The sequence below is a fragment of the Macrobrachium rosenbergii genome, chromosome 51, assembly GCF_040412425.1.
Source record: "Macrobrachium rosenbergii isolate ZJJX-2024 chromosome 51, ASM4041242v1, whole genome shotgun sequence".
Taxonomy (NCBI): domain Eukaryota; kingdom Metazoa; phylum Arthropoda; class Malacostraca; order Decapoda; family Palaemonidae; genus Macrobrachium; species Macrobrachium rosenbergii.
In genome coordinates this window covers 4,853,251-4,867,116 of record NC_089791.1, presented here as the reverse complement: position 1 = coordinate 4,867,116, position 13,866 = coordinate 4,853,251, and the positions used below count along the sequence as shown (strand labels likewise).

General features: G+C 35.4%; 1 protein-coding gene across 5 annotated transcripts in view; it reads right to left on the bottom strand.

The window, feature by feature from the left end:
* LOC136833121 (sodium channel protein 1 brain-like) overlaps nt 1–13,866 on the bottom strand; it is a 564,124-nt gene that overhangs the window by 104,144 nt on the left and 446,114 nt on the right. For all 5 annotated transcript variants that reach the window (XM_067094770.1, XM_067094772.1, XM_067094774.1 and 2 more), the window contains 4 exons: nt 8,768–8,959; nt 3,768–3,922; nt 3,416–3,549; nt 955–1,148 (listed from right to left, as the gene is read on the bottom strand). In XM_067094770.1, coding sequence (XP_066950871.1) covers nt 955–1,148; nt 3,416–3,549; nt 3,768–3,922; nt 8,768–8,959 — 675 coding nt within the window. The remainder of the gene's footprint in view (nt 1–954; nt 1,149–3,415; nt 3,550–3,767; nt 3,923–8,767; nt 8,960–13,866) is intronic.

Below are 13,866 nucleotides of genomic sequence, written 5' to 3'. Positions count from 1 at the left end.
ATGATAAAACCATAAAAACCTCTGCTACTGTAATTCACTTGTTGCATAACAGGAAGATCATAACCATACTTTTAGTGTTTGCAAGCCTCAAAAATGTGAATATTTACACAAAAGTTAGTATATTCAATTAACAAAGACGATATGTATTCATATCAAAACTAATGACATTACAAAATTATATAATGTACAATAGTACACACCAAGACAAGAAAGGGAGAAAATACAAAACCAGGAACAAAGAAGCAAACATAATGATATTCTTGCAGTACAGTAGTTTGAAAAAGACTGAGTATCACAAGAATTTGAATAATTGTATAATTACTTCCACAATCAGCTTCTTTCCTCGCAAATGAGCATTTGTATTATTTTCTCAATACAGTACATAATTCTTTGGGTACAAAATGACATTTATTAACAGAGATGCAAATGTCAGTATCGGTGTTATTGTTAAGCAACTTTATCTTTCATACCACTGTACCAAATTTCTTTAATTTGTAGCTGTTACATACATACTTTGAAGAATTCATTCTTCATTACAAGGAGTGTAACTGCAAATTTTAAACTAATTTATCTGCTTGTTAAAATATTCAAGACCTACATTAGGTGAACACAAACAGACAGAAGAACAAAATACCAGTGTGCTTTACTTCAAAAGGGATTCCATCTAAGGTAAACTTGCAGGAACCTCATACTGTACCGATAAGTTGAAGCTATGTACAAAATTGTACAGAACTCAATGATGCCTACTGGAATACTCCACAAAGGCTTTTATCCACAACACCAAGCTAGCAGGGCCACCATTTTGTCCCAAAGGGAAATTATACACAGAAAACTAGACGACATCAAATACAATGCGCCGAAGGGTCATTATCCATCACAATGAACTAGCAGTCCTAACACATTCCCCTGGAATAGTCACGTGGATAGCAGAATATTATAAGCAAGATGGCCTACCTTGATAAGACGGAGAATGCGTCCGATTCTGAAGACCCGGACTACCCTGAGAAGCGTCGGGCTGATTGGGAAATTGGTGAGCACGTCCTGCAGCAGGATTCCCATGATGGAAGCAAACACCAGGATGAAGTCAAACAGGTTCCACGGCACGGTAAAGTAATGGTGACGAAGGCCTATGATCTTGACTATTGCCTCTGCAAATAAGGAAATACCATTCGGTAAAACAATAAAATTTTAGTCTACCTGCATAGTAACTTATGAACAGGCACATTGATAAAGATTCTACACGATTTTTATTTTCTTATGGTAACACTTAAATCTTTAATATATACTGTGCTCTACAACTTACTTTATAATAACACAACCTATTTCACCAAGAATAGTTATAGCTTAAGATAAGAAACCCAACTCAAAGATAAGAAACCTGAATCAAAACATAATCAAGTACTTAATACAGACATTTCTCACTCCGTCGGTAAGCAAAATGGTCTTAAGCAAGGAATCTGCCCCCCATCAAAACCCCTCCCGCCTCCATCTCCTCTCCTCCGATGTGTTACATAGATGGTGACAACTGATGTCTTTAATTGCAAACAAAATGAAATTCAAAACTAAAATTGCAGGCTAAAAATACGAGATTATTTTAAAGTTTGTTCACTGCAACAAGAATATCACTAAAGTAAATGAAGTTACGCAAATGAATGTGTTTTTGTTATGCATATGTGTACACGTGCACCGTCTGTGTATGTACAAATGTGCCCTGTGAGATTACTGTGCCCCCTCTCTCTCTTTCTCTCTTTGGTAAAGTATTCTTTTTGACATTTATTTAATACAGTAAGGTATTGTACTTAATATAGTAATGTAATATTACACAAATATATTGTCAGTTATTGTGTGCATGTATATATTTCCACATATGCACTGCGTTAAGGAAACTATGCACTTACGAGCACCAAGTTCTTTGTGAAAATTCTTTATAAAGAAAAAAAGTTTTCACAAAGAGAGAGAGAGAGAGAGAGAGAGAGAGAGAGAGAGAGAGAGAGAGAGAGAGCCACAGTAAAGTGCGTAGTTTCTTTAATGAGATGCATATATACAAGTACACACACGCATGCACAAACACTGACTAAAAAATATATTTATGTACAGTAAATACCCCACTGCTTTGAATATCAATAAAAATACTGTACCAAGAGAGAGAGAGAGAGAGAGAGAGAGAGAGAGAGAGAGAGAGGCACAATAAGTGAGTACACCTGCAGACTAGCAATCTAGTCTTAAACATCGACTTAATACAGCAAAAACACAGTCATTAACGTAACTTTAAACTTTCTGAAAATCTTGTTCCAATGCACAGACTTTTAAATAATTACATATATTTAACCTACACTTTTGTTTTTTGTTTCCGATTTGTTTGCAAATTTAAGCACTCATAAATTCACCATCACTGCCTGAGTTATTCATCAGAGGTGGAGGAGACCGAGGTGAGGGGGGGCGAGGGGAGGGGAGGGGAGGGGATGAACAGACTCCAGAGTAGCTGAGGTGGAAGGTTGGAGAAATTTCGGTGTCTGCAGTAACACTCTCATCGTGAACCTTGTAGGCACAAGGTCAGCTTAACCACACACACACACACACACACACACACAGGAACAGTGGTAGCATTAGCTGACTGACAATTGCAGCCTACGGTAGGTCTGTTTGTCCTCTTAAAAAAAAAGGAAAAGAAAAAAGCTGCCCAAACATAGGTGAAGGGAATAGTCACTTATATGGCATGACATGCAAAAATTTAGGAAATCCTTTCAACGTCCAAATACATTGCTCACTTGAACTAAGGCAATGTCTAACATAGGCTGAAACCTTTGGTAAAGATTGAATGCAATGCGTTTACTGATAAAGACAGTTATATTACACTGTAATCACATTTTGTTAAGGGATATTAACTTTATCAAAACTTTGAATAAAAGAACCATACGCAATGCAAGAGAGAAAGAGGAGATAAACGGACAGACGTTCGTATGACTGCCGACGGAACGCACAGTTTACATTTATAAACAGTTCTCGTACTTCATACAGTGCTGACTGGTTGGAGAGCTGGTTGTTTGTAAGTCCAAGCAATTGGTAAACGGGTATGTCTGTACTATGCTTGAAGACTTGCAATTAGAATTCATAATAACTGCATAACTTCCATATAACAAGTAAAGTATTAACAAATAAATGATAACACTAAGTTTATGGTAACTATAAAATAGCTATGGCTATTTTACAGTACAATAATAATTTTAATAGCTAGTGATCAAAGTTTGATTTAATACAGCAATGTTTTTCACTCAGAAACTTCCAGCATTTGAATGGCTTGAATAAAGGAAAATATTTTCTTCTGGCTATGCAGGCATTCAAAATTTTCATACAAGACAACACAAAGTAACTAATCTATAGTCTGAGCAGTATACTGCACAATAGAAGAACTTACCTAATCCAAATATTGTAGTGAAAAGAGCATTGAACACTTCCAGAGTGAAGGCCACAGTACGTGACTGATGGTAATGTTCAATAGCCATCGTCACCATGTTTAGAAAGATCAACACAAATATAGAAATTTCAAACCTGTAAATGAAATGGATATGCACGTCACTTTTTAGCTAAATTGTGGCTTCTAGTTCATAAACAGTAAAATATGTGACAAAACTGTTTGTTCCAGATCTTCAAAAGAATGATACAAGCCCAGCGAGTTAATTACTTTGCAGATCTAAAATTACTCTGAGGCATTTACATACAAATTACTCAGTTCATTACTACAGTCTATTCCAGCTGTGGACACTTACCTTCGAGAAACAGCTATATCATAGAAAATAGCATGATAGTGATGTCTAGGTCGCCTGATCACTTTTTGAGGTTTCTTACGGCCTAATTTTTTCATGGCGGTGTAATAGTTCTTTTGCGAGTCGGTGAGAAACATTTCCAAGACGCCGCCCTCATACTGCATGGTTTACAGGAGTGTAAAAGGATTTCACATAATGAGATATAACAAGAGCATATATGGCAACACAACTGCTGCTCCATAACATACTGTATAAAGAAATGAAACTGCAATTACCATGAAAAAATAATGAAAGAATCAGGAGTTTTGTAAAAATAAAAAAAACTAATTTTCTTGAAAAGAAAATTAGAATGACTGTTAAATAAAATAATCAGAAACTGTTGACTTTCAGTGAAAAAGAGATAATCTCCAGATATCAAATTTGGTTTTACCTACGTATTTCTTATCTTTACTGCTAATCTTAAATCAAATTGTGAAAAGATATGCTACTGTTGATGTTTGTGCATAAAAACTGAAAAAAGGTGTCCAACTACAGGTGCTGTTTTTGTTATTAATGTCTTTCTACAATCTATCGATAGATATTTATTTATCCATACTGACCTGTATATGCATAGAATCTACTTTTATATAAGAATGATTTTTGTCTAGTATCTACCTCTTGATTATTAATATTACAATCGTTCTAAAATCTACCTTTTTAATTTTGAGATAACATCTTGAATCACTAAAAATTTTCATTTATGATAAGTGACTTTCCGATGAACACTTAATCTAAACTCGAGCAGGTCCTTTAAAAGCAGGGAGATATCAGAACATGAGGTGATGCTAGGAAAACATGTATTGATGAAAAAACAAACAAACAAAAAAAAAAAGACATGATTACATTAGAGAATAGACTAGAAAATATGGCCATGACCCATGTATGGCAATATATGCTTCAAAAGGGTGTTACGTTCTGAGCACAGGGACAGAATAGTAAATGTAACTGCATTAGTTGCATCAGATTTCAAAGGTGCTAAAGATCAAAATATGTTGATATGAAATGCTTGAGACGCATTTTAAAACTATAAGACACTATCCATGCAACTATGCAAAGTTCTAGCATATCTTACATATTTTTTATTTAGCATTTAAGATATTAAATCATTCCAGTTCTAGCTCATTTATGGTTTAACTGATTTAGTTCTCAAGTGGACAAATTTTATCCACCACTACTTTATCTGAAAATTTGTAATAATAGAATCTTGTATGCTGGGACCTAAATGAATCAAACTTAAAAAGGAGAAGGGGATTATAAAATATAATACGCTTTCACATTGGGTGATTGTTAACAATATAGCTTTACATGCAGCCAATAACATGTTTCCCTTTCACAACTGGCATGGTGCCAGGAGGGGGGCAATTGGAATTTCAGATATAATCTGTGTTTATAAATTTAAATGCCTTACATATCAATGTATATAATACTGTCAAAAACATTTAGACAAACTACAGTATACAGCAAATTCCTAATTATTAAGGTGGTGAAGTCTACCTCAGGTTAGTTTGGAGCTCTGATCAACACTGTCTAACCTGAAGTGTATAAAATGAATTTAACCTCATATTTTTATAACATGTAATTATAATAAACCAGCACTAATATCATTAAGATTTTCAGCCATACTGTACTGGCAAGGTTTAGTGATTCAAGTAGATATGTTCGTGTCTCAACCTAAACTAGTGAAATACTCATTAGCCCTAACATTCTTTGCCCTTAATTTCATCATCCTCAGCTTTGTAGTGTGTGGAATGCATTCAATTACATTTTCTTTAAAATGTTTTATAAGAAAAAACAACCAAAAGTCGTACATATAGAGCAACATCAACTACCTTCCCCTCTCGCATTAACTTCCATCTAATTCATCCTGGCATTTTTTCCACAGAAAACAAAGCATAATGGAATTTATTTAAAAGAGACCATTGTATAAAACCCTTAACATCAGCCAAAAATTAATTGTAAAAATTTAAAATTCTGTATATAAATTATTCAAAACTTATTTTCACAAGATTAGAGTGCCTTGCTTTTCATGTGGTAAAAGTTTTCTTTGGTGTTTGCCCTTACACTCTTGTAACAGAAATCTCCATCTCATATCCTGCAAAAGTAGTTAACAGCAATTCTAGGTACTGTTTCATAGGCGGTCAGAAAATCCCTGTATACTCAGTGAGAGAGAGTTCGAGGAGCAATTGCTTGCAAGGAAACTTGTCCTCTGTGGTAACCTACAAATCTACAGATGTCTTTGTAAACTAGAAGGTTAACTGATATAGTTTATTATAATGAAACCTTGAATTTAATTGACAAATCTGGGACAATTAAGGAAAGCTGGATGTTGCACTACCTTTCTTGCTCTGGGAAATAATTCCTTCTCTACTGGCGATTCAACAGCAGCAGACCCATGTTTTCCTAAGTCATCTATTTTTTTAAAATGCTAATATAAAATTAATTTCAGGAATAATTTCCCTTCTTCAGGTGTGAAATTAGTATTTCTAGAATAATGCACATACAGTAGTTTGAACATTTGCGAATAAAACTGTACTGTTTCAGGGCAACTGGAACCATTTTATGAATCTAAAATGCTTCGGTCATATATCGACACATTTTATAAAATCAACATTTCTGTACTGGATACCATAATATTTAATGGCAATTTATTATCTATTTTGTATATAATCTTAGAAATTACATAGTATCTTTCACGTTTAGATGTTGATATTGCAATTGGAAATTGAGATTTACACTTGTTTCATCTTGTTTTCTGCTACCAAGACGGACATATAAACTATAATAAAGCTGTTTTATTCTTGACTAGTCTATTACTTTGTACACTACAGTGTATATGAATCTGGATAAAAAGGAGTTTGCTGTGCTGTACCACAAATTTCAATTACAGTACTATACTAAATTTCATTTTCCAGCTACCCTCCAAATCATACACGGCTTCTGTTTTCTAATAACTACAGTACTCACTTATTCAGCATTAGGAACAACTGCATACCACAACTATTCATTCCTTGGCAACTAGTTTCAAGCAGTATGTACTGTAACCATAATGCATTATTTGCCCTCCTCCTGGCATTCACTCTAAAAGTACTTCTCAGTATCAACGAGTATTTCAGAGTCCAAAATGCCATTCGTAATTTGTTTAAAAAAAATGACTCTCATGCTTTCATCGGGCAATAATAAATACTAAGACTATCAAAACAATAAAAAGACGTCAGACGCCCGAAGTGCTTGAGGCGGAGTGCTGGAAACTTACCATCTGTAGAACGTCAGACGTGAAATAGATACCAGTGTTAAGCTCATTAGCGCAGTTGCACCGGTGTTAAAGCACACTAGCATACAAAATACACACTCTTCTTCCTCTCTTTAAGAAGAAGAAAAGGTTTGTTTTTCCCAGAAAAGTAAGGGTAAGGAAAAACATCACGAAACATCAAAAGCTATCTGTCTACGAGTCTGCTCTAACACCGGTATAAAACTGCATTAGCAATGAAATAAAAGGAGAAAAGGAAAGGTCAGAACTGTTCAACATCACTTGAGCCCCTAAACGCTTGAAGAATAAAAAGCTTTTAAAAAATCTTTTACTTTAGATGACTTTTTAAAATTAAGAAATACTCTCTATTTGTGGAAGCAATATTTGTATTGAATATGTATTAACTTATACCAATTGTATTACATAATGAACAACAATACAGTATTTTGTTTTTATCTGAAATGTAAAATTCATGCACTATAAGTTTTATATTGTATGTCAATGGTGTTTAATGGTTAGATGTTACAGGTTAATCTATATTACAGTACACTATTTTAGCTGTATCACAATATACAGTACTTAAATTTACAATGAACTATACTGGGTGAATAGTGCATGCGCATACAATGATCGGCTGCCAACATCCCCCCAACAATTATTCAGTATGTTAGCTAGCATTCATGCATTCTATGTCAATTACTCAGTTTTCGAGAATTTACTCAAGTGTTGTCTTATAGTTCAGGCCAGAAAACAGCCGTATAGTCACACATTGGGCTCAGCTCGGCTTAGCCTTAGGCAGCTAGCAGATTCCTCTTATTCTCACTGAGGTTTGTAAGTAAGCTCTGAGAGGCGTTCAAAAACAGCAAAGACAAAAATAATTTGGCACAGCTACTATAAAGCCTAGCCTCAAGTACCAATCTACTATCACACATTCAGTTGAGCAAAAAAAAAAAAATCTAATTTTACAAACTATTTTTCTAGGTCATCTTTGAATGCCTCTATGAAAATATAAACAAGATGCCCATTGCAGAGGTTATTTCTATAGTCATGTGAACTGTCATGCACTTATCACTGAATCTAAAATGCACTGAATCTGTAAAACTCTTAATGTTCATGACTGACTCAAGTTGAGCAAAATGATAATCATAATTCAAATTTCTTCTGAACTGCCCTATATCCATACAAAAGTACCATAAAAGTAAATATAAAAAAGAATAAGACAGGGGACACTTAACATCAAAACACACCTTACACTTAGTATTTATACAACGATGATGATAATAATAATAATAATAATAATAATAATAATAATAATAATAATAATAATAATAATAATAATAATAATAATAATAATAATCTCCTACATACTGTACTACTGTACTATAACAACTTCCTAATTGTGTAAGCATAAATTTGTATACCACTGGTGCCCAGGGACATCCGCAAGTATAGGAAACAGTGTGCAATCATAACTCCTGCTGAAATATCGCAGAATGAGAGAATCTAAAGAGATGAGGTTAGCTTGGAAGCTGCTAATAAGGGAGGATAATGAAGGAGGTGCCTTTCGATTTTATTCTTCACCAGCTCAAAATCAACTGGGTGCACACTAATTTAAATGTTAGCTTGTTTATACTGGGGTGTGAAGGTCCAAACAGTAATGATGCACTACTACTAGACATCAGCAGGGTTACAGACATCTGCCCAAGCTACAGCCTACCTTTTTCTTTAAAGCATTGAAATTATCGATGATAACACCAATGAAGAGATTAAGGGTGAAGAATGAGCCACATACAATGAAGATTACAAAATAAATGTAAGCATAAAGGTTCTCTTCTCTTGCAGGCTGCAAATCTATGCCACGACAGTCCACTGCATCTTCCATAACTTCCATCCATCCTTCAAAAGTTGCCTACAAAATAAAAAATAAAAATCTTAAATAAATGCTTTTAACTCATTAACAGCAAAGATATAAATATTTGATCGATCATGGTATTTAGTAAAAATATCAGGAAAAGTAATATTGTTCACTCATCCCCAAGATCAGAGTGTTACTTCGTAAAATTAGGTTTACAGAAATATTACAGATGAAGTAAAACTATAATTATGACATGTTTATCACGACCTATCTTCAGTGATGGAATCCTTACTATATAGATATCTGACCATGTTTTACATTACTATTACATTCTCTTCTGTGGGTGAAGCAAGGATTAAATACTTTTTTCAACATTAAATTTATCATCAGTAATTAAAAATCTGTGTGCCAAACATATATAAGGTACTAGCCAGTGAACTTGGAATATATTGTATTATGAAAATACTGTAAATACAAAACAGGGACCCACAAGATATAAAGGACTACTACAGTGAAATCTATGTTAAATTCGCGAAGACCATCTATGTACCATAAGTACGACCTCTTATTTAAAAGAAGCTATACTGTCCAAAAAAGTGTGATGTTAGCCAAAAGCCATCAAGAAATAAAGGAATGAAGGCTCTGAGTGAGGTATGATCTATATGAATGGAAGATGAGGGCCGTGTTGGTGAAGGGCAGTCGAGGAGATACTAGGAGGAGAGGCATGTTAGGTGGGCTAAAGATGCTCACACACAGAACAATAGAAGAAGTAATATTTACCTATTTGAATATTATGTTACCATTTTTTGAGCTCCTCAGATATGGACACTTGGTATCAGTAAGATTTCTAACACCAAAGGAACATATGAATCACTGCAAAAATGTGAGGAATTTTTCATAATTCAAGTATGTAATACTGGTACTCTTTGTATAATGATTACACAAGATCACTAGGTCAAAGTGACTCAGCCATCTCATGTTATTTCTGGACACATGAATTAGGAAAATAACTTCTAGTCCTTTGGTGAGGCAACCATCCAATTGCATCTTCACTCTTCCAGTAACACTACTATGAGCAGAATATGCTACTCAAAGACTAGTCGTTGCTCATCTCAAAGTCTTCATGGCTGCTCCCTTGATAAGGAATGTGGCATCATTTACCATGTTATATTTCCCACTGGCCACTCTGAAGTAAGCATTATTATTAGGTCAGTTATTCTTCTTAACATCCTCAGCATATCAAGGAATTCTGTTATGTTTCAGTTTTTGAGGTGCACACACATTATCCTAATGTTGTAATCATTCTCTCCCATCTAAGTTTATATGTTACTGTCCTCCATCCTAGGCAGAGAAGTAATGCGCTTACTGTGATTAAATGTGACAGTACAGCACTTGATGTGGTGGAATGATACTAATCATGGAAAGATGTTCAAGTTCCACTTGCTCCAGTTTGTGTTTCTAAGTCCTTGCCACACTATGGCAGAAAAACCTGATACCCCACGCCCCTACTTCTCAGCTCAGCATATTCTGTGACAATACTGCTTACTTCTGTTATGGTCATATATGTCAGGCAACTGTACCTCAGACATCCATGCATCTTCTCATCACCATTTTTCATGCTAAATATAGGTCACCTGTATTGCTGCCACCGTGTTTCTGTAGAGAAGCAAAGTGATATGCATCTAGGGTCAACAAGGATATCTTTGTTTTCCATTGGACTATAGAATGGGAGATGGGAAACATTAACTTGATGTTCGTAACATCATGTTCCTAACATCCATTGGAACTTCTTTCCTTAAGGAAATAGAGACAAATAATTACAAATAATTATAGTTGACGCATTTTAAGAATACCACTTGGCCACGCCCCCTTCTCCTGGTACCGTAGATTATGCATGACATTATCGTACCACACTCTCGGACGATATCAGTTAATGCTTGGCTATGACACTGATAACCTCAAAAGATCGTTAATTCAATAACTAAAGGAGGTTCTAGAACCTGTAAATTAGCACTTATTTTTGTACAACTGCTCTGTCAACATACACTTGAAAGTTTCCTCTTAATGACAACACAAATAGTAATTCTCTCTCTCTCTCTCTCTCTGTGTGAGTCAATGACTGCTGTAACTTGCTCATCCCAAGGGTAGGGGTAGGGGTGGTACCGGACGCCATCCTCCCCCTCTCAATGCATGAGGGTCTCAGAATCCAGCATGATCTTCCGATCCAAGCCCGGCTCACATGCGCTGCCAGCCGTGTGAGTAATATCATGAAAGAGGGGAAGGGGTTAGGCTGGGATGGTGGGGTGGGGGAGGGAGGATGTGGGTGTGGCTGAGTGATATTCATAAAATGCGTTGACTATAATACAGTTGTTCTCGATGGAACCCGTGGAAAGCAAAGAAAACTTCCCAGGATTTTAATTCACTGAATTGTATAAAATGACATAATATTACTATGAGAATAAAGTACTTTGACTCAGTGGTTTGGTTACACTACTACTACTACTACTACTGCTACTACTACTACTCATAATAATAATAATGACAAAAGAAATAAATAATATAATATATGCTTACAGAGAGAACAGATTATATCAAACACCTGGTTTAAGCACCACCCAAGACATCTCTGGACATGGAAAAGCCCTGGTGACAGAGTTAGAAACCAAACAGACTTTCTAACCATCAATAAAAGATTTAGGAACTCTGTCAAGCAAGTGAAAACCTACCCAGGAGCCGATTGTAATAGTGACCATGTACCAGTTGTAGCAACAGTGATGGTGAAGTTCAAAAATCAGAGGAAGAGTACACCTAAATCAAAGAGGCAACTGAAATTATTGAAAACAGAGGAAATGAAGAACCAATATAATATAATTGTAAGAAATAGATATGACCAGCTTAAGGAGGAAGGCCCAGTGCTCCAACATCCTCAACAAAAGTGGCAAAATATGGAAAATGCAATAAGAGAAGGTAATGAAATAATACCAGTAACAGAAAGGAGAGCTCGGAGAGAATGGATGACAGAAGATATCTTGATTATGATGGATGAAAGAAGGCAACAGAAGGGTAAAAATGAAGATAGATATAGAGCTCTGGATAGAACTATTAAGAGGGAATGCACAAGGGCAAAGGAGAAATGGATGGATGAGATTTGTGAGGAGGTAGAAGATTTGGATAAAAGGGATGAACGGAGAAAGTATGATAAGGTGAAAGAAATTACTTTTAAAAAGAAGAAGAAGTATCAGCACTGGTATCAAAAAGCGGATGGAACCATAGTAATGGAGTCAAAAGAAATATTGGAAAGATGGACGGAATATATTGGAGAATTGTTTGATGATGATAGAATAGAACATCTAGACTTCAATGACAACAGAGAGGGACCAAATATAATCAGATCAGAGATAGAGGCATCTTTAAAACAAATGAAAAGCGATAAAGCAACAGGTGATGATGGAATAGCAGCAGAGATGTTGGTAGCTCTGGGAGAATACATCATTGATATATTAATGGAAATGGTGGAAGGAATATATGAAGATGGAGAGCCTGCAACACAGATGTACAAATCAACATTTATCACAATGCTAAAAATACCAGGAACATTTGAATGCAATAAACACCGGACTATCAGTATCATGAGTCAGATCACAAAAATAATATAAAGGGTTATTTTGAATAGAATAAGAAATAAGATACTCCCAGAGATTGGCAATGAACAGTGTGGTTTTATGAGAGATAAAGGGACAAGAAATGCAATTTTTATTTTGAGAATGTTGATGGAGAGAGCAATAGAAGTGAAAAAAGATCTATATGTTTGTTTTGTTGACTATGAAAAGGCTTTTGATCGGGTTAGACATGTAGACCTTATAAGGTTATTGGAACAGATAAATATCGATGGGAAAGATCTAAGAATGATAAAGAATTTATATTGGAATCAAGAGGCATCAGTGAAAGTAGAAAATGACGAATCAGAGACTCGGCACATCAAGAGAGGTGTAAGACAGGGTTGTGTGTTATCACCTGATCTCTTCATTTTATATAGTGAAATGATAATGAGAGATCTCAGAGATATGGAAGGAATTAAGGTTGGAGGAGTCAATATTAATAATATCAGATATGCTGATGATACAGCACTTGTTGCAGACTCTCAAGATAAACTTCAAGCTTTAGTCAGTACTTTACACCAGTCAAGCAGAGAAAGAGGTCTGTCAATAAATATTAAGAAAACAGAAGTTATGGTTATCTCCAAAGATGAAATCCCCCCAAGAACAGATATAAGAATTAAAGCTGAAACAGTAAAACAAACCAATAGTTTTAATTATTTAGGATGCACTGTCACAAGTGATGGAAAATGCGAAAAAGAGATCAGGAAGAGAATATCCCTGGCAAAAGATGCATTTTGTAAGATAAAGAAATTAGTCACCAACTCAAAAATATCGATGAATCTTAGGAGGAGATTTGTGAAATGTCTTGTTTGGTCTGTATTGTTGTATGGCTGTGAAACTTGGACCTTGAGGAAGGCAGACGAGGAGAGGTTACAGGCTGCAGAAATGTGGTTTTGGAGAAGGATGCTGAAAGTATTATGGACAGAAAGGAAAACTAATGAGCAGGTATTAGAGAGAGTAGGCATTGAGAGAGAACTTTTGGCTTCAGTGAGAGGTAGACAAATGCGGGTTGTGGGTCACATAGTGAGAAGACAAGAACTAGAACATCTCTCTCTCACTGGTAAAATCAATGGAAGAAGGCCGAGAGGAAGACCTAGACAAAAGTATGTGGATGGATTGGTGAGAATGACTGGAGGAAGAATGTCTGCAGCTCAGTTGCTGCAGAGAGCCGGAAATAGAGAGGAGTGGTGAGCCATGATTGCCGATGTCCTTGGGGATATGGCACCTGGATGATGATGATGATTCCCGATCAGGTTTACCTGTCAGTCCATCTGTCAGTTCATTGAAACTGACATTAAAACT